The 22,161-nt window shown below is 46.0% G+C and overlaps 1 protein-coding gene across 1 annotated transcript in view; it reads left to right on the top strand.

Annotated features, from left to right (window-relative positions):
* The window catches only part of LOC120944433 (UDP-glucuronosyltransferase 1A9-like), a 46,404-nt gene extending 37,934 nt beyond the window's left edge, over positions 1-8,470 (top strand). The window contains exon 8 of the mRNA XM_040358493.1: positions 8,058-8,470. Within this exon, the coding sequence (XP_040214427.1) occupies positions 8,058-8,352 (295 nt within the window). The 3' untranslated portion in view covers positions 8,353-8,470. The remainder of the gene's footprint in view (positions 1-8,057) is intronic.
* Positions 8,471-22,161: the final 13,691 nt, after the last annotated feature.

The raw sequence follows: 22,161 nt of genomic DNA, 5'->3' as shown, positions 1-22,161 counted from the left end.
CTCTGTAGCTTTAAGATAGGCCTTCATGGCCCTGACAATATCCAAGGTATGCAGCAACCCTTCCTTTTTGGAAGTAGGTTTAGGAAAGAAGGATGGTAATACCAAATCCGGTTTAGATGAAAACTGGATATAACCTTTGGTAGGAAGGAAGGATGAGGGCGGAGAACGACCTTGTCCTTATGTAAAATAAGATATGGTTCCTTACAGGATAAGGCTGCCAGTTCCGATACTCTTCTGGCGGAAACCATGGCAACCAAAAATACTAACTTCCTTGTCAGTAAAACCAAAGGAATTTCAGCCAACGGCTCAAAAGGTTGTTTCTGTAAACTTGACAGAACAAGGTTTAAATCCCACGGACAAAGTGGGGATTTAACTGGAGGATTAATACGTAAGACCCCTTGAATGAAGGTCTTAACTAGCGAGTGGGTGGCCAGCGGCCGCTGAAACCACACTGACAAAGCTGAAATCTGTCCCTTGATTGTGCTTAATGCCAGTCCTCTATCCACTCCTAGCTGGAGAAAACTTAATACTCTATCGATGGTAAATTTGCGAGAAAGCCATCGCTTGGACTCACACCAGTCTACATAGGCCTTCCAGACCCTGTAATAAATCACCCTAGAGACCGGTTTCCTGGCTCTGATTAGGGTAGAGATTACTTTCTGAGACAGACCTCTACCCCTGAGAATCAGGGATTCAGCTTCCAGGCCGTCAAATTTAGATGCCGTAAGGCAGGGTGGAGGATCGGACCTTGCGATAGCAGGTCTGGTCGTAGAGGAAGAGTCCAAGGGTCTCCCACTACCATCTTCAGGATTAGTGAATACCATGCCCTTCTGGGCCATGCTGGAGCTACCAGGATAACTGGTATGTGCTCCACCCTGATCCTGCGCAGCAGGCGGGGTAGTAACTGGAGCGGGGGAAATGCATAAAGAAGTTTGAACTGATGCCAATGGCAAACTAACGCATCGGTTCCGCAGGCCCTGGGATCCCTTGTGCGGGACATGAACCTGTCTAGCTTCTTGTTCAGTCTCGATGCCATGATATCCACGTCCGGCACTCCCCATTTCTGGCAGAGTGTCTGAAAGACCTGTGGATGCAGAGACCACTCCCCCGGCAACAGAGTCTGGCGACTTAAGAAGTCCGCCTGTAGGTTGTCCACTCCGGGAATGAATATAGCCGATATGCAGGGCACATGGGCTTCTGCCCACAAGAAAATCAAGCTCACTTCTTTCTGAGCGGCTTGACTCTTGGTTCCCCCTTGGTGATTTATATATGCCACCGCCGTGGCATTGTCCGATTGTATTCTCACCGGGAACCCCTGTAGTTTGGACGTCCAAGCCCTGAGGGCTAGTCGAGCAGCTCTGAGCTCCAAGATATTGATGGGCAACTGCTTTTCTGCCGCTGCCCAAGTGCCCTGGCGAGTGCAACCATCCAAAATTGCTCCCCAGCCCATCAGGCTGGCGTCTGTGGTTACTATCTTCCAGGTCACAGGACTGAAAGTCTTTCCCTTCAGGAGATTCTGAGGGTTTAACCACCAAGATAGACTTTGCCGCACTCTTGGTGAGAGTGGCAAAGGAATTTCTAAGGCCTGAGGCCTCTTGCTCCATGCTGACAGGATGGCTGCCTGCAGGATGCGAGTGTGGCTCTGTACGGAACCGCCTCGAATGTGGCCACCATCTTGCCTAGTAGTCGCATACATAGGCGAACAGTTGGCCTTTTCTTTCTTAGAACTATTTGTATTAGCTCCTTGATGGCCTTGACCTTTAATAGGGGTAGGAACACCTTTTGTTGTTCTGTATCCAATCTCATGCCGAGATATTCCAGCTGCCTTGTGGGCAGGAATGCTGACTTGTCTCGATTTAGGACCCAGCCGAACCTCTCGAGGTACTGAACCGTGAGGGCCACTGCTCGTTCCAGGCCAGGAGACGAGTGGTCTACGACCAAGAGGTCGTCCAGGTAAGCCAGGACCGTGACCCCTTGGGTCCTTAGATTGGCTAGGATTGGGGCTAGGACCTTCGTGAATACCCGGGGGGCCGTAGCCAACCCGAAGGGGAGCGCCACAAATTGGAAATGACGCTGAGCCACCGCGAAGCGTAGAAATACTTGATGTGGCTGAAAAATTGGCACATGAAGGTAAGCATCCTTTATGTCTATGGACGCCATGAAGTCGTCCTTCTGGAGCACGGCGACAGCTGACCGAATAGTTTCCATCCGGAATGAGCAGACCTTTAGGTACGCATTTACTCCCTTTAAGTCCAAGATTGGCCTGACATCACCGTTGGGCTTTGGGATGATAAACAGGTTGGAGTAGAACCCCAATCCCTGTTCCCGGACTGGTACTTCTACTATCACCCTCTGGCATAGCAGATGATTCAATGCCGCCATCAATGCGGCTCTTTTCACAGGGTCGCCTGGTACTCTTGACTCCTGGTAATGAGGAGGAGGGAATTTTAGAAATTCTAGTTTGTAGCCCGTGGTCACGGAAGACCGTACCCAGCAGTCGGGAATGCTGGCCTCCCAAACCTCTGCAAAGAGACGCAGCCTTCCCCCCACCATCGTGGGTGGGGGCGCCCCTTCATAAGGCCGACTTGGGGGCTGGCTTTGCAGGCTTGCGGTACCACTGCTTCTTGCCCCCCGTGGCTTGGCCCTGCGGCTTATTGTTAAATCCTGATCTTGCAGGAGGCCGTCGATACTGTTTGGTATTAGAGGGCCCCTGCCCCGGGGATGGCTGGCGCTTAAAAGCGGGCCCTCGGGCCTTCTTCTTGACTGGCAAGAGAGTGCTTTTGCCGCTTGATATAGTCTGAATATATCTATCCAGATCTTCTCCGAAGAGACGTCCTCCATGGAAGGGAAACCCTACCAGGAGTTTTTTGCACGGGGGCTCAGCCTCCCAATTCTTCAACCATAAGAGCCTTCTCATATGGATTAGAAATAAGGATAAACGTGACGCCTGCTGGATGGAGTCCTTGATAGCATCCACCGTAAAGCGTATAGCCCTGGGTATATCCGAAAATTCCTCTGCCTGTTGGGCAGGGATCAGTTTAAGCATTTGCTTAGTCTTATCTGATAATGCTTGGGCAACTCCAATAGCAGCCACAGCGGGCTGAACTATCGCCCCTGCTGAAGTAAAGGAGGCCTTAAGTAATGTTTCCAAGCATTTATCAACCGGATCCTTAAACACCTGTAAGTTTTCTACAAGGCAAGTTAAAGATCTGTTCACACAGGAGATGGCTGCGTCCACCGCCGGGGGCGCCCACCTTTTGGAGAATTTCTCCTCCATAGGATATAAAACAGAGAATTTTTTAGGTGGTAAAAAGACTCTATCTGGCTTGATCCAATCCTGAAATATGACATCCTCGAGTAGAAGATGGACCGGAAAAACTGCGTTGCTTTGAGGCGCTCTTAATGAGCCTAAAGCTGAAACCGCCGATACTTGAGGTTCTGGTATGGGTAACTTAAATGCCTCATGGACCATGTCCGTTAAAGCTTGAACCCACAAACTTTCCCCTTGGGAGGTTGAACTAGACTCCTCAGTATCCGGATCCTTGATCTCTGAACCACCCTGGTCCAAAACGTCAGGATTATCCAATTCCCCTAGGGAAAGGATCTCTGAGTCTGAGGGTTCCTGCTCGGGTGACGGAGACCTAGTCCGCTTTCTACCCGATATAGCCTTAGCTATTCTTTTTGCCATTCTTTTCTCTAGTTCTCCTAAAGAAACAGCAAGCACCCTCTCAGTGACAAAGCCGGGGTTGGACTGAACTGGACCAGCCCCAGCAGCAGATCCCCCAGGTCCCATCAGGGCGTGCCCTGATATGTCCTGTGGGGAGAGCAGCGGCATAGCCGTGTCTGAGCCCTCGGATTTTGCGGGGGAATCCCCACCCTTTGTACCCTCTGACCCAGAAGCCATGGTACAATACCGAGGTACACCTGCTATCACCCAGCCACAGACGTAGCTAAGGGGATCTGCCGGTTTGGGAACGATAGAGACTAACGCCCAAACTGAGAAGGGAGATCAGAAGTACTTTCCCTTTTTCTTCTTCTTTTTTCTTTTTTTTTTATACATCTTTTTTTTTTTTTTTTTGAAGAGGAAAAGAAAAATACTCTGTCTCCTAATAAGTATTGCCAATAGCCATCTGCTGAAAAAAAGGAAAAGGAAACCTATCTGTAGGTTTGACAGTCTATTCTTTAGAAAACGACTGTAATCTTTCCTTCCGCCACTGGGTGTCCTCAGCGAGCTCCGCTCTGCGTCCTCCTCCTCTGTAACTCAGGAAGACACTGAGTCTTTTGGCAGCTACTGGAAGGGCCTCCCCTTCCTATATGTAAATCGCCGCCCACAGGGATGCGCCCCCACCCCAGCCAATGGCGCGAAAAAAACGTTCATATCTCGGGCACGCGCGCGCGCCCGTCGGCGGGGGCCATCGCACATGGAGGAGGACGGAGCGGCGCAGCACCCAGGCAGGTAAGCCCTCAGGTAGGTCACAGACCTCCTCTTAGCATGGGAAACACGGCTCCTGTATTTCACAGAGATCCCACACCTAGCGCAGCAGACCCAGCTAAACAACACTTACCAGGGAGGACACCTATCACTGGGGGAAAAAGATTTGAATCATCCTGTCTCTGAGCATAGACATAGTGATTCCTTGCCAATGCAGAGCATACCCAGGCATGACCCCCTGTGCACCTCCCTCCAGGGAATCTGCTAAGAACCAAGTTCCGCAGGCTCCCCAATACTTACCTGCTCCATGCCGCAGGACTTTTGCACAGCAAGAGGTCCAATCTTCCCCCATCTCCGTGGGTGGCGTCTAGACCTTCAGGCCCTGGGTTCCTATGAAGGAGCCACTGTCCTGGGCCCATATAGCACCCTGGCAAACAGGAGCTTTAGATGCCCAAGGTTCTAAGTCCTGGGCCCAGGGTCCAGCTCTCTAAAAAGAGAAGCGTTATGGGCAAACCCCATGGCTTTGGGGTCCGGATACTGTCCACTTTAGCACTGAGGCCGTTGGACAGATCCGGTTAGCCTGCCTTGATCCCAAGGATGTGGAGGCAAAGCTAAACCATGACCAACACCTAAGACACTGGCGAAAAAACTGAGGTACTCCTCCTATGGGAGGGGGTTATATAGGGAGGGGCACTTCCTGTTTGAGATTGCCAGTGTCCATCAGCTGAAGGTACTCCATATAACCCACATAGTAATGAATATGCTGCTCTGTGTCCCGTGATGTACGAGAAAGAAAGGACGGCTTGTGCCGTCCTATCTTAGGGTGCAATATTTAGGCTGGCTGCTAGGTGGCGCTTCCATTGCGGTCGGCGTAGAATATGTAAATCACTAGATACGCCTATTCTCGAACGTACGCCCGGCCGACGCAGTACAGATATGCCGTTTACGTAAGGCATTTTCAGGCGTATAGTTATTCCATCAAATAGTTGGAATAGTAATGTTAAAGTATGGCCGCCATTCCCGCTTCGAAAATGTTACGTTGTTTGCGTAAGTCGTCCGTGAATAGGGATTTACGTCATTTACGTCCACGTCGAAATCAATAGGCCCGTGTGGCGGACTTAGGCCCGCAATGCACACTGGGAAATGTAGGCGCACCGCGAATGCGCAGATCCAAAAAAAACTCAATCACGTCTGGTCAAAGCAAATTAGCATACAACATGCCCCCTCAGCCTATTTTGAATTAGGCGCGGCTTGCGCCCGCCGCATTTTCCGCTACGCCGCCGTAAATTAGGAGGCAAGTACTTTCAGAATACAGTACTTGCCTCTCTGACTTAAGGAGGCATAGCGTAAATACGCTAGGCTACGCCGCCTTAAAGTTGCGGCCATCTCTGTGAATCTAGCTAATTGCCTCCAGCTGTACATCTCCTGGGAGCCTTCAGGAAGGTGGCCCCGGCCTCCAGAAAGTCGTTGGTATGGATGATATAATTCTCCAGCTTGTTAAAGTTACACAGATCCTCCCCCTCATCTCCGGCTGGCCGGACTGACACTTTTTGGAGCTGCTGCTGCATGTTCTTCCTCATCCTCCGTGCAACTTTACCATCCATTACCATGCCTGTGCTTGTCCTGCACCCAGCCCTTCTCCTCCTCCTAAACCAATAGGATCACTTCTCCTTTCGTCCAATCAGGAAAGGGTCTCAAAACTTGCTTGGCTGAGAGGAGATTCAGTGTGAAAATTGCAAATATTCATTCACTATTTTCACACAACTGGGTGGACTCATGGTGCAGTTTTCTGCGCCCCGAGCCCACCCTTTTTTTAAGCCTTTTAGAGCCTCTGGCTCTGATCACATGCTTAAAAAAAACGTTTATTGGAACCGATGCGTCCGGTGCCCTGCATGTAGATTAGGGTGCCAGACGCATGGATGGGGGCGGCACCCCTAATGGAGCGGCTGCCACTGCATTTACTATGCTTCAGCTATGAATGAACACAGTAAGTGAGTGTGTTCACTGCGTTCATTTAGAAAAGGATGGGGCTGGTAAACTACATATTTTCTAGCCCCTTCCCCCACTCACCATCCTGAAATATCCCCCAGAAGCCGGGGGTAGAGGAGAGGAGGGAAGCCAGCAGCACTGCGAGAAGGAGGGGATGGAAACACGGAGGGAAGCCCGGCAGTAAGGGAATCAGCACAGTAGTAATTAGGGTATGCCGAGGTACACCTGGCACACCCCCTGCGCACACCTATGGACATGCCCCTTGCTCAGTCAAAGCTTTAGCTCTGAAATCGGTAAACCTCCTATACCAGCGTGTTGGAGAACTCTAGCTCTGCCTTAGCAGGGCACGTGTTGACCACCCATGTAAAGGAAATTTAAATATTTGATGGCTAGATATGGACCCAGGTCCATATATAGACACAATGGGGTTGATTTACTAAACGCAAATAGGCTGTTCACTTTGCAAGGGAATTTGCCCCAATGTTTAGTGAATGTGGCAAAGAAAAGAAAAGAAAAAAAAATGCATTTTTGCTTGCACATGATTGGATGATGTGGGTGTATTCCCTTGCAAAATAAACAGCCTATTTGCATTTGGTAAATCAACCCCAATGTACTGTAATATGTTGTTACTATAGTGATGTAATAAAAACCATTAGATGTCGATGGGCTTAGATCAGAAAACACATGTTTCTGACTTCCGCGATCAACCAGAATTCTTTGCAGGTGCATTTGAACTGCAGTTGATCTACTTTAAAGGATAAGTTTGCCTTTTTTGCAGGTAAAAACATGTACATTTATAAAAAAAAAAATCTTAGAGCCTGTAAAGCATTGCAACCGCGATCAGAAGATCACAGGTGTAATGTCAGGCTCCTGCAGACTGTCAGCATAGCTGTCTTCCCGTACCTCTATTATAGGCAGGCAGTTACTTCAGTCCAGGATGCTAACCAGCACCCTCGTAGTTCATTGACTACAAGACTTCAGCCGCAAAGGCTGCCAGAACTCTGTGAATGAATGATGCGGCCGTGTGGGCGGAGTCCCACACAGCCATGCTTTTTTTAAATTGTGACAGTGGGTGTGGGGAGAAGTTTTCTGGCCTGATGTCACAAGGAAGGGGGTGGGGTCGAAGGGAGAGCTGCAGGAGCGAGAACATGTTACATGTTCCACCCTAAAATGGGTGAAACATGTTCCCGATAGTGAACTTATCCTTTAAGTTGGGTTTGAATTCCCATAGATTGGTAGTGGGAGAAAAAACACTGTTGACACAGGCCCATAAAGTGCCAACAGATTCACCGGTAATGCGCTGATCTCCGATTAGCTGCTAGTGTGTTGTTGTTAGTCCCTTGCCCCCCTGCCCCCACTATCGACCCAGCCTAAATATTTAAAGGGATCCACTTTAACCAAAAATGAGAAATCGCTTTTTGGTGTAGTTGCTTTTTATTATTTAATGTTTAAAATTCCTGAACTAGTTCTGGCTAATAGGATGTTGTACAATAATTTTCAGGTTTGTTTGTGTGGACTGTAGCCAGAAACTAAACATTAGATAAAAAAGTAAACCTGGTTTTATTTGAGCTTCTTCTACTTATCTATAGTTAAACTGTAAGACTCTAAGACAACTTATGTTTCTTTTTTTCTTTAGTTACAAAGAAAACATTCAGCGGCTTTCTGATCTGCATCTTGACCGGCCCATCCACCCTCTGGACCTGGCAGTGCACTGGGTAGAGTTTGTCATGAGACACAAAGGAGCTCCTCACTTGCGCCCAGCTGCCCATGACTTGAACTGGATTCAGTATCACTCCATAGATGTCTTTGCCTTCCTATTTGCAGTCTTGGTCACTTCACTTTTCATAAGTATTAAATGCTGCGCCTTCATCTTTAGATGCTGCTGTAGACGAAAGTCTTCTAAAGGAAAGTCCAAGTCCAAAAAAGAATAGAGAACAAATTTATTTTAGACTAACAAAATGAGAGGCATTGAAATTCAGTTCATATTAAACTTTTCAAAATTGTAGCTTTATGTTCCATATGTTGTAATTGGTATCGAGGGGGGGGGGGGGGCGGCGGGACATCCTTTATGATTTAGTGACATATTCCAAATTAATAGCATTTCCATGTCCTTCATTAGAGTCTTATGCCGCGTACACGCGGTCGTTTTTCGGCATGAAAAAAAAGTTGTTTTTCAGCATGTCCAAACAACAAAGTTTTTCCAACTTCATCATTAAAAACCATCGTTTTTGAAAAATTATGAACAAAGCGTGGTGACGTACAACACATACGACGGCACTCTGAAGGGGAAGTTCTATTCGCCTTCGGGCTGCTTTTAGCCGATTCTGTGTTAGTAAAAGAGGATTCGCGCCTTTTTGTCTGTTACAGCGTGATGAATGTGCTTACTCCATTATGAACGGTAGTTTTACCAAAAAGAGCGCTTCCGTCTCATAACTCGCTTCTGGGCATGCGCGGGTTTAAAACGTTGTTTTAGCCCACACACGATAATTTTTTACAACACGAAAAACGACGTTAAAAAATGCAGCATGTTCGAATTTTTTTTTGGTCGTTTTTCAGAAGCCGAAAAACGATGTGAAGCCCACACACGATCATTTTAAATGACGTTTTTAAAAACGTCGTTTTTTTCATGCCGAAAAATTACCGTGTGTACGCGGCATTAAGTGCTAGTAGATCTACAACCCTGAAATATATATATATATATAAAAATATGTGTGTGTGTGTGTGTGTATATATATATATATATATATATATATATATTTCACCAACTGTCTACAGTATTTCAGGCGATCATCACAGTAAATTACCGAAAGAAAAGGGAAGTGACAGATATGGCGATGGATTGGATATGTCTTTTTTGGCTTAAATAAATGTATAAATCTTGTAATATGTGGTGGTTTGTGGTTTTATTGATTTTTAACCCTCAACTCAAGCCTTTTGTTTTCCAATGCTTAAGCAATGCCTTACCTCTGCTCCCATCCAGTAGAAAGACCTGAAATGTGTGCTACAGGGAGTGTTTATAAAACACTGCTCAAGACTTAAAGTGGTTGTAAACCCTTGGAAAATAAAAATCCTGCAAGACAAAGGCATAATGAGCTAGTATGCATAGCATACTATCTCATTATGAATTGCTTACCTTACATCGAAGCCCCCAGAGCGGTCCTCATCCCCCCTTCGGTGGCGACATCTCTCCCGGGAATTACTTTCAGGTATCGTGGCTCCAGCGCTGTGATTGGCCTGAGACACGATGACAGCACAGTCACTGAAGCAACGGCACATATGTGCCATTGCTTCAGTTTCAGTGCGTATGTGCCGATGACATCAGCACATGCAGGAGACAGGGGATATCTCCTAAACAGTACAGGTTTAGGAGATATCCTGGGTAGCTACAGGTAAGCCTTATTATAGGCTTACCTGTAGCATAAAGTGGTCTGTAATGCCCTGTACCCACGGTTGGATATCTGATGGAATCTAAACCGATAGATTTTTTTCATTGGTTATCCGATGAAACTGACTTTCATCAGTCTTGCCTACACACCATCGGTTAAAAATCGGATCGTGTCCAATGCGGTGACGTAAAACACTACGACGTGCTGAGAAAAATGAAGTTCAATGCTTCCGAGCATGCGTCGACTTGCATGGATTTTTGACTAATGGATTTCCCCACAAACAATCGTTTTTTTTAATGGGAAAAAAATAGGGCTGTTACTGATTAAAATTTTCGTGTTCGATTAATCGTTTTTTTTTTTTTTAATCGATTAATTTCGAATAATTATAACGCACATTCAGATTCAACTACTTTTAGCTGATCTCCTTGCATTGCAACTCTGCATTAGTCAGTGGTAAATGTGGTATACACTATATACAATCACCCGACACTAGTTAGTTTCCACAATCCATGACTTATCTTCACAGTTCACACAAATACGTTTTAAATTCAAACTGTAGCACTGACAAGTAATTTTTTCTTATTAAACTTTAAGAAAAACGTAGAAAGTTAGTTTAACTTTAATTATAAAACGTATCTAGTATATTGACGGTTAGTCACTTTATAGTAGGCATCACTTTAGCCAATCACGCAGACATACCAGAGTGTTTACATTTTCTGGAAGCAGACATGATCGCATTTTATTGACAATATACCCTGAAGAACTGAACAGTCTTTCGCACGGAACAGATGTTGCCGATAAACAAAGAATTGTCTGCACAAAACTGCTTAGGACAGGAAAACGATGGTTATTTTTGCCCCCTTCCCCTGATAGAGCCTGATGCATCCTCCTGCTCCACAGATGCAGAGGTACCTCAATCCAATGGGTGCAGTTTGCTCGCATTCAGCAGGGTAAGTCTCACTGTCCAGGCTGTCCGGTGACGTCAAGAAATTTGATCGATCAAAAAAATTTCAGATTAATCGAGGAATTAATCTTTAATTTCCCCAGCCCTAGAAAAAAATAATGGGGCACACACACGATCGGTTCGTCCGATGATGAACCGATCGTGTGTACAGGGCATAAGGGTTTACAACCACTTTAACCACTTCCTTACTGGGCACTTAAACCCCTTCCTGACCAGAGGACTTTTTGCGATTCGGCACTGCGTCGCTTTAACTGACAATTGCGCGGTCGTGCGACGTGGCTCCCAAACAAAATTAACGTCCTTTTTTCCCCACAAATAGAGCTTTCTTTTGGTGGTATTTGATCACCTCTGCGGTTTTTATTTTTTGCGCTATAAACAAAAATAGAGCGACAATTTTGAAAAAAAATAAAATATTTTTACTTTGTTGCTATAATAAATAGCTAATTTTTTTTTTTACGTTTTTTTTTTATCCTCAGTCTAGGCCGATACGTATTCTACATATTTTTAGTAAAAAAAAAAAAAATCGCAATAAGCGACTGGTTTGCGCAAAAGTTATAGCGCCTACAAAATAAGGGACAGAATTATTATTATTTTTTTTTTTTACTAGAAATGGCGGCGATCTGCGATTTTTATTGGACTGCGACGTATGGCGGACACATCGGACACTTTTGACACATTTTTTGGCGCCATTCACATTTATACTGCAATCAGTGCTATAAATATGCACTAATTACTGTATAATTTTTTTTTTTTTACTAGAAATGGCGGCGATCTGCGATTTTTATTGGGACTGCGACGTTATGGCGGACACATCGGACACTTTTGACACATTTTTGGCGCCATTCACATTTATACTGCAATCAGTGCTATAAATATGCACTAATTACTGTATAAATGCTTTTTTTTTACTAGAAATGGCGGCGATCTGCGATTTTTATTGGGACTGCGACCGTTATGGCGGACACATCGGACACTTTTGACACATTTTTGGCGCCATTCACATTTATACTGCAATCAGTGCTATAAAATATGCACTAATTACTGTATAAATGCTTTTTTTTTTACTAGAAATGGCGGCGATCTGCGATTTTTATTGGACTGCGACGTTATGGCGGACACATCGGACACTTTTGACACATTTTTGGCGCCATTCACATTTATACTGCAATCAGTGCTATAAATATGCACTAATTACTGTATAAATGCTTTTTTTTTACTAGAAATGGCGGCGATCTGCGATTTTTATTGGGACTGCGACGTTATGGCGGACACATCGGACACTTTTTTGGCGCCATTCACATTTATACTGCAATCAGTGCTATAAATATGCACTAATTACTGTATAAATGTGACTGGCAGGGAAGGGGTTAACACTAGGGGGTGAGGAAGGGGTTAAATGTGTACCCTAATTAGTGTTCTAACTGTGGGGGAGGGGGGGTGACCGATCTGTGTCTCTATGTACAAGAGACACAGATCCGTCTCCTCTCTCCCCTGACAGCACCGCTGTCTGCGAGAGCCGGGAATGAGAGATGATCTCATATGTAAACATATGAGATCATCTCTCATTGGCCGCACAGATCGCCTAGGAAACGGCCGCTCCGATTGGCCGTTCACGGCGATCTGTGACTGGCTGTGTCCAAGGGACACGGCCAGCACAGCAGTTCCCCGCTGCGCGCGGGGAACGTGTAAAGGAGAGGCCGTAAAAACACGGCCTGTTAGAGATTGGGAGCCGCGCTGAGGCCGTACAAAGTCGTACGGCCGTCAGCAAGTGGTTAAAGTGGTTGTAAAGTAGTTTTTCTGTATGAAAATAGCAAACATGTCTATACTTACCAGCTCTGTGCAAAGCTATTGGCAGCTGCTTTCTTGCCACCCGGGCTCTGCCTCTTGTTTCTGTACATGGCGCGGAGACCAAACCACACCATTCTGAGTGGCGCCGGGGCCCGATGGAGAGTCCTGGGTCCCGGCACTGTTTCACTTTAACTGGCTGTCTCCTGTCACCAGGCGGCTGCACTCTGAATCCTCCTCCACTCCCCGGGGAGGATCTGTACTATTAGGGGGGTGGGTTGTCCTTAGGGGGTCTGTGTATAGATAGAAGGGGGTGTGCTGTCCTGGGGGGGTCTGTACTGATGGGGGGTGCGTTGTCCTGGGGGGTCTGTACTGATAAGGGGGTGCGTTGTCCCTATTGATGCTGGCTACTGGGGAATCTATTGTTGCTGGAGAAAGGGATATATCTTTGCAGGGGAGTCTATTGTTGCTGGTGGGGGGTCTATTGTTGCTGGAGAAGGGGATATATTTTTGCAGGGGGGTCTATTGTTGCTGGTGGGGGGTCTATTGTTGCTGGAGGTGGGTCTTATGTTGCAGGGAGTCAATCATTGCTGGGAGGGATCTGCTGGCTGCTGGAAGGTCGATTGATGCTGGCTGTTGGGAGTCCATTGTTGCTGGGGTGGATCTATTGTCGCTGGGGTGTCCATTGTTGCTAGATCTATTTTACTGCCTTTCTTGTTATCATTAACAAATTCTATACAAAATACTTAGCATCACAAAATGATACTTGTTTCTGCATTCTCTAAAAGGGGTGGTACTGGGAGGTGGGTAAGGGGTGGAACCAAGGAACGGTGCTCGGAGGTGGGTAGGGGGTGGAGTCAAGGGTGACTTGGAAGGGAGGAGTTGCTGCACCTATTCTCTGAGAAAAAAAGCCCTGGCTGTATGTATACTGAGATTAAATTACACACAGGTGGACTCTATATACGAATTAGGTGACTTCTGAAGGCAATTGGTTCCACTAGATTTTAGTAAGGGGTATCAGAGTAAAAGGGGGCTGAATACAAATGCACACCCCACTTTTCAGATATTTATTTGTAAAAAAAATATGAAAATCATTCATCATTTTCCTTCCACTTCAGAATTATGTGCCACTTTATGTTGGTCTATCACATAAAATCCCAATAAAATACATTTACGTTTTTGGTTGTAACATGACAAAATGTGGAAAATTTCAAAGGGTATGAATACTTGTTAAAGACACTGTATATCTTAAATTATTTGTATGGAGTATTTTCATTACTGGCTACTCAGTATGCAATATGTGTATCAATGCTGCCACCTTGTGTTCCGTTTGAAAACGGCATGTTTAGCAATTAGACATCAATGAAAGTAGAAAACATTCGATGGGGCAGATCCACATACATCTGCGTGGGCGCAGCATATGTGAGATACGCTACGCCGCTGTAACTTACTTTTCTTTGAATCCTGAGAAAATCTGCGCCGTAAGTTACGGTGGCGTAGTGTATCTCTTGCGGCGTAAGGCCGCGGAATTCAAATTGGGCGGGTAGGGGGCGTGTTTCATTTAAATGAAGCGCGTCCCCGCGCCGAACGAACTGCGCATGCCCCGTCCGTCAAAACTCCCAGGGTGCATTGCTCCAAATGACGTTGCAAGGACGTCATTGTTTTCGACGTGAACATAAATGGCGTCCAGCCCCATTCAAGGACGACTTACGCAAACGACGTAAAATTTTCAAAACTATACGCAGGAACGACGCCCATACTTAACATTGAGTACGCCACCAGATAGCAGCTTTAACTATACGCCGGAAAAAGGTGAACGGAAACGACGTAAAAAAATGCGACGGCCGCTCGTACGTTCGTGGATTGTCGGAAATAGCTAATTTGCATACTCGACGCGGATTACGATGGGAACGCCACCTAGCAGACGTCGAAAAATTGCATCTAAGATACAAAGGCGTACGAAGACGTACGCCTGTCGAATCTAACCCAGATGCCGTCGTATCTTGTTTTGAGGATTCAAAACAAAGATACGACGCGGGAATTTTGAAATTACGCCGACGTATCAATAGATACGCCGGCGTAATTTCTTTGTGGATCTACCCCTATATATTTAATACAGGTATTTACATAATGGCAAAAATGTATACAGTGCTTTACATATACTCTCACTGGCCACTTTATTAGGTACACCTTGCTACTACTGTGATGGATCCCCTTTTGCCTTCAGAACTGTCATTCTTTGTGACATAGATTCAACAAGGGGTTGGAAACATTCCTCAGAGTATTTCGTCCACATTGACATGATAGCATTACACAGTTGCTGCAGATTTGTCAGCTGCACATCCATGATGTGACTCTCCCGTTCCACCACATCCCAAAGGTGCTCTATTGGATTGAGATCTGGTGACTGCGGAGGCCATTGCAGTACAGTGACCTCATTGTCATGTTCAAAAAACGATTTTGAGATGATTTGAGCTTTGTGACATGGTGCATTATCCTGCTGGAAGGAGCCATCAGAAGACGGGTGCACTGTAGTCATGAAGGGATGGACATGGTCAGCAACAATACTCAGGTAGGCCGTGGGGTTTAAACAATGCTCAGTTGGTACTAAAGGGGCCCGAAGCATGCCAAAAAAATATCTCCCACACCATTACACCAGCAGCCTAAACCATAGATACAAGGCAGGATGGATCCATGCTTTCATGTTGTTTACACCAAATTCTGACCCTACCTTCTGAATGGCGCAGCTGAAATCAAGACTCATTTTGTTGAGCCTGTGCAAGTTGTAGCCTCAGTTTCCTGTTCTTAACCAACAGGAGTGGCATCTGGGTTTGGTCTTCTGCTGCTGTAGCCCATCTGCCTCAAGGTTTGATGTATTGTGCATTCAGAGATGGTATTCTGCATACCTTGGTTGTAACAAGTGGTGATTTGAGTTACTTTTGTCTTTCTATCATCTCGAACCAATCTGCCCATTCTCCTTTGACCTCTGACATCAACAAGACATTTTCCTCCACACAACTTACTGTTCACTGGATATTTTCTCATTTTTTTTGCACCATTCTCTGTAAACCCTAGAGATGGTTGTGCGTGAAAATTCCAGTAGATCAGCAGTTCTTGAAATACTCAGACCAGCTCGTCTGGCACCAACAACCATTCCACATTCAAAATCACGCAAGTCCTCTTTCTTCCCCATTCTGATGCTCAGTTTCAACTTCAGCAAGTCGTCTTTACCACGTCTAGATGCCTTAATGCATTGAGTTTCTGCCATGTGATTGGCTGATTTGTGTTACTAAGCAATTGTACCTAATTAGGTGTACCTAATAAAGTGTCCGATGAGTGTACATTGTATAATATACACTTGTACAATACATTGTACGTGCCACATTCTTTCACCCCCGCTACAACATGCTTACAAACGGATGCCCCGCCCAATAATTATAATAAGACTCCGCCTACAGACAAAAAAGTGCCCATATAATTTTTTTGCCAATGTTGACAACTATGCCATAGCCTGTGGCCCACAGGCTATGGCCAGCTCCTAGAAGGACCTTTAGGCTAGCGGCCAGCTCCCAGCAGGACCCGCAGCCTGTAGGTCCTGCTGGGAGCTGGCCGCAGACCTGTGGGTCCTGCTGGCCACTGACCTGTGGGTCCTGCTGGGAGCTGACCATGTCCTATGGGTCCTGCTGGGAGCTGACCATGTCCTGTGGGGCCTGCTGGGAGCTGACCATGTCCTGTGGGGCCTGCTGGCCACAAGCCTAGGATGACTCTGTAAAACCAGGTGGGAGAGGAGATTGCAGCAGGACCTTTTTAATGAGTGGGTGTTCCTGCAGCTGAAGGAGGAAAAAAAAGGAGAGAACACGGGAGTTGCGGGTGTCTGCATCTCCAGCCATGCTGTAAGTGACTGAGCACACTTGTCACTACATGCAGCCCTAACCTACCACTACAATATCTTATATTACCCCAACATGCCACCCTAATACACTATGCAGCCCTAGCCTGCCACTATAATAACCTATACTGCCCTAACCTGCCACCATAATAGCCTATACAGCCCTAGCCTGCCACCATAATAGCCTATACAGCCCTAACCGAGCACTATAATACCTTATACTACCCTGACCTGCCACTTTAATACCTTATACTACTGTAACCTGCCACTATAATACCTTATAGCATCCACACCTGCCACTATAATACTCTATACTGCCCTAACCTGCCACTATAATACCTATACCACCCTAACCTGCCACTATAATATCTTATACTACCCTAACCTGCCACTATAATACCCTATACTGCCCTAACCTGCCACTATAATACCTATACCACCCTAACCTGCCACTATAATATCTTATACTACCCTAACCTGCCACTATAATACCCTATACTGCCCTAACCTGGCTCTATAATACCTTATACTACTCTAACCTGCCACTTTAATACCTTATACTATAAGGTATTAAAGTGGCAGGTTAGAGTAGTATAAGGTATTATAGAGCCAGGTTAGGGCAGTATAGGGTATTATAGTGGCAGGTTAGGGTAGTATAAGATATTATAGTGGCAGGTTAGGGTGGTATAGGTATTATAGTGGCAGGTCTGGGTAGTACCGTATAATACCTTATACTACCCAGATATGCCACTATAATACCCTTCTGCTCCTAACCTGCCACTATAAAACCCTATACTGCCCTAACCTGCCACTATACTACACTAACCTTCTTAATGGCACACCAATCGTGCGATTTTGCCCAGCAGCAAATTTAGCTGCAGTCGTGGCAAATCGTAACACGCGACACTTTCGCCCCTAAGAAGCTCCTGCTCCTTTTTTGAGCGACAAGCTTAGCGCCAGATATAAGATCCGCCCTGAGTGCCAAATGCTCTAGGTACGCCCCTGCCTACTAGCATGTCTTTTGGAGTGTGGGAGGAAATCAGAGTACACAGAGAAAACCTATGCAGGCCCAGGTAAAAATGCAAACGCCATGCAGATAGTGTCATGGTTGGGATTTGAACCGACGACCTAAGCATGTGAAGCATTTTGTTTAGATGAATTTCAAATTTTTTATTTATTTTATAGTTTACACTGAAATGTTTGTGAATACTAATCTTTAGCTGCATTTATCATTCTATGCTAAATAAAAACTAGGGGTCCACCCAAAAAAAAAAGGATAAAGGATGCCGAAAACCGAAAAATTACAGTTATTAAAAAATAACATTTTGATATGTAATTGTATTATATTCAACTTTTTAATTCTCATGAATTGAATAAATAAAAAATACAATCAAGTAACCCACATAAATTGGACACAGAAAATTAAATAAATACAAAATTAATCACTTCCCGCCCGGCCTATAGCAGATTGACGGCCAGGAAGTGGTTCCGTTATCCTGACTGGGCATCACATGACGACCAGCAATAACATGCCGGCGCACGCCCACGGGGGCTTGCAGCCCAGTGATCGCGAGTCTGGCGTGTCTGCCTGGCACGCCGCATCTCCAATCGTGGTAAGGAGCCTCTGACAGAGGCTTCTTACCACGTGATCAGCTGTAACCAATCACAGCTGATTATCGTGTGAACCAGGAAGTGCCGGTAAACGTCATTCCTCCGGTTCGCACTGACAGGGAGAGCTGATCAGCGGATCTCCCTGTCAGAGCGGGGGTCTGTGCTGATAATCAGCACAGCCCCCCATCATCTGCCAATCAGTGCTCAACAGCTGGCAGTCAGTGCCCCTCAATAAAGTCCCTCAGTGCCCACCACAGTGCCAATCAGTGCCCAGCAGTAACACCTGCCAGTACCTCATCATCAGTGCTGCCCATCAGTGCCATCTATTAGTGTCCATCAGTGCCATCTGTCAGTGCCGCCTATCAGTGTCAATCGGTGAGCCAGGTTAGGGCAGTATAGGGTATTATAGTGGCAGGTTAGGGTAGTATAAGATATTATAGTGGCAGGTTAGGGTAGTATAAGATATTATAGTGGCAGGTTAGGGTGGTATAGGTATTATAGTGGCAGGTCTGGGTAGTACCGTATAATACCTTATACTACAAATTTTTTATTTATTTTATAGTTTACACTGAAATGTTTGTGAATACTAATCTTTAGCTGCATTTATCATTCTATGCTAAATAAAAACTAGGGGTCCACCCAAAAAAAAAAAAAAAAGGATGAAGGATGCCGAAAACCGAAAAATTACAGTTATTAAAAAATAACATTTTGATATGTAATTGTATTATATTCAACTTTTTAATTCTCATGAATTGAATAAATAAAAAATACAATCAAGTAACCTACATAAATTGGACACAGAAAATTAAATAAATACAAAATTAATCACTTCCCGCCCGGCCTATAGCAGATTGACGGCCAGGAAGTGGTTCCGTTATCCTGACTGGGCATCACATGACGACCAGCAATATAACATGGCGGCGCACGCCCACGGGGGCTTGCAGCCCTGTGATCGCGAGTCTGGCGTGTCTGCATGGCACGCCGCATCTCCAATCGTGGTAAGGAGCCTCTGACAGAGGCTTCTTACCACGTGATCAGCTGTAACCAATCACAGCTGATTATCATGTGAACCAGGAAGTGCCGGTAAACGTCATTCCTCCGGTTCGCGCTGACAGGGAGAGCTGATCAGCGGATCTCCCTGTCAGAGCGGGGGTCTGTGCTGATAATCAGCACAGTGAGTTATCAGCACAGCCCCCCATCATCTGCCAATCAGTGCTCAGCAGTAACACCTGCCAGTACCTCATCATCAGTGCTGCCCATCAGTGCCATCTATTAGTGTCCATCAGTGCCATCTGTCAATGCCCCCTATCAGTGTCAATCAGTGCAGTCTATCAGTGCCCATCAGTGCCACTGGTCAGTTCCCATGAAGTCTACAAACCAGTGCCTCCCATCTGTGACCATCAGTGCCACCTTATCAGTGCCAACTCATATGTGCCCATCAGTGCCGCCTCATTAGCGCCAGTCAGTGAAGGAGAAAATTTTGGTCTTTTTTAGTTAGTTTAGCAAAAAATAATACCTCAGAGATGATCAAATACCACCAAAAGAAAGCTCTATTTGTGGGAAGAAAATTATAAAAATGTCGTTTGGGTACAGTGTTGCATGACCGTGCAATTGTCATTCAAAGTGCGATAGCGCTGAAAGCTGAAAATTGTCCTGGGCAGCAAGGAGCACAAGTGCCTGGTACTGAAGTGGTTAAATAAAGAAACTTACAGTATACATATGCTACACAATAAAAATGATTGTGCATTGCCCCACGGGAGCCAGTTAGATTAAGATCAGCAATGAAAAATTACAGTTAGAGACATAGGGCCAGATTCTCGTAGAATGGCATTTCTTTGCGGCGGCGTAACGTATCCGATTTACGTTACGCCGCCGCAACTTACACGGGCAAGTGCTGTATTCTCAAAGCACTTGCTCCGTAAGTTGCGGCGGCGTAGCGTAAATTGGCCGGCGTAAGCCCGCCTAATTCAAATGTGGAAGGGGGGGGGCGTGTTTTATGTTAAACTACTGTGACCCGACGTGATTGACGTTTTTGCGGAACGGCGCATGCGCCGTCCGTGGAATTTCCCAGTGTGCATTGCTCCAAAGTACGCCGCAAGGACGTCAGTGGTTTCGAAGTGAACGTAAATGACGTCCAGCCCCATTCACGGACGACTTACGCAAACGACGCAACCTTTTCAAATTTCGACGCGGGAACGACGCCTCATAGACCCAGGGGCAACTTTACGCCGGGAAAAGCCTAACGTAAACGTCGTAAGTTTACTGCGTCGGACGTACGTTTGGGAATTTGCGTATCTAGCTAATTTGCATACTCGACGCGGATTTTGACGGAAGCGCCACCAAGCGGTCCAAAAAAAAAAATGCACTTAAGATCCGACGGCGTAAGAGACTTACGCCTGTCGGATCTAATGGATATCTATGCGTAATTGATTCTAAGAATCAGTCGCATAGATACGACGGCTCAACGCAGAGATACGACGGCGTATCTGGATATACGCCGTCGTATCTCGGTTGAGAATCTGGGCCTGAATATTTGTATCTGATTGCTGTGAGACAATATAGACAGTTCTTTAGTTAAAGCGGAGGTTCACCCAAAATAGCAACTTTATTGTATCCTTATCATTGCACCATATACAAACACATATGGCTAATATTTTTTATAGTGCGGTTTTAATTACCCTGATTCAGATGTCTAAAGATGCACTTCCGGGTTTTCCTCCCGCGGGAGTGGGCGTTTCTGCTGTTTTCTCCTGACGCCGCTGTGATTGCTGGGATGTCTCCTGGGAGCAGTGTCATCATTACCAGGAGACAATGCGTAACGCCGTCCAGTGAAATCTCTCGAAATTTCACTCGTCACGTGACTCATCAAGCCGGTCACGTGACGAGGGGAGAATCCAATTCCGCCATCTTAACCACTTGCCGCCCGCCAATGACAGATTGACGGCGGCAAAGTGGTTGTAGAATCCTGACTGGACGTCATATGACGTCCTCAGGATTCTGAGCCGCTGCGCGCATCGCGGCGATCGTTGTTGCAGGGTGTCAGTCTGACACCCCGCAACACCGATCTCGGTAAAGAGTCTCTCACGGAGACTTTACCACGTGATCAGCCTTGTCCAACCACGGCTGATCACGATGTAAACAGGAAGAGCCGTTGATGGCTGTTCCTCACTCGCGTCTGACAGCGGCTCTCCTGACAGGGAGGGTTCGCGCTGATTGTTTATCAGCGCAGCCCCCCCTCGGATCGCCACACTGGACCACCAGGGAAGCCCACCCTGGACCAGGGAAGGGCAAAAAAAAAGGGTAAAAAAAAAAAAAAAGGTCTGAGCAAAAAAAAAAAAGCATAAAAAAAAAAAAAAATGCCAATCAGTGCCCACAAATGGGCACTGATTGGCACACATGGGTAAATCATAAGTATCCATCAGTGCCGCCCATGAGTGCCCATCTGTGCCGCCTATGAGTGCCCAGTGCTGCCCATGAGTGCCCATGAGTGCCCATCAGTGCCGCCCATGAGTGCCCATCAGTGCCGCCTATGTGTGCCCATCAGTGCCGCCTATGTGTGCCCATCAGTGCCGCCTATGTGTGCCCATCAGTGCCGCCAATCAGTGCCACCTCATCTGTGCCCGTCAGTACTACCTCATCGATGTCCATCAGTGCCATCTCATCGGTGCCCATCAGTGCCGCCATATCAGTGCCCGTAATTGAAAGAGAAAACTTACGTATTTACAAAAAGATTAACAGAAATAAATAAAAACTTAATTTTTTTTCAAAATTTTCAGTCTTTTTTTAGTTGTTGCGCAAAAAAAAAAAATCGCAGAGGTGATCAAATACCACCAAAAGAAAGCTCTATATTTGTGGGGAAAAAAGGACGCCAATTTTGTTTGGGTACAGTGTAGCATGACCGCGCAATTGCCATTCAAAGTGCGACAGTGCTGAAAGCTGAAAATTGGCTTGGGCGGGAAGGTGCGTAAGTGCCCTGTATGGAAGTGGTTAAATCAGGGCACACAGGTGAATAGATGGCAACAAGAAGTGTTGACTGCGAGTACGCGAGATCGTTTTTTAAAAGTTAATATTTCATACGAAAACGGACGGGGGGATGATTTACAGC

The sequence above is a fragment of the Rana temporaria genome, chromosome 6 (genome assembly GCF_905171775.1).
Source record: "Rana temporaria chromosome 6, aRanTem1.1, whole genome shotgun sequence".
Lineage (NCBI taxonomy): Eukaryota > Metazoa > Chordata > Amphibia > Anura > Ranidae > Rana > Rana temporaria.
This window is presented reverse-complemented; position numbering and strand designations above follow the sequence as displayed.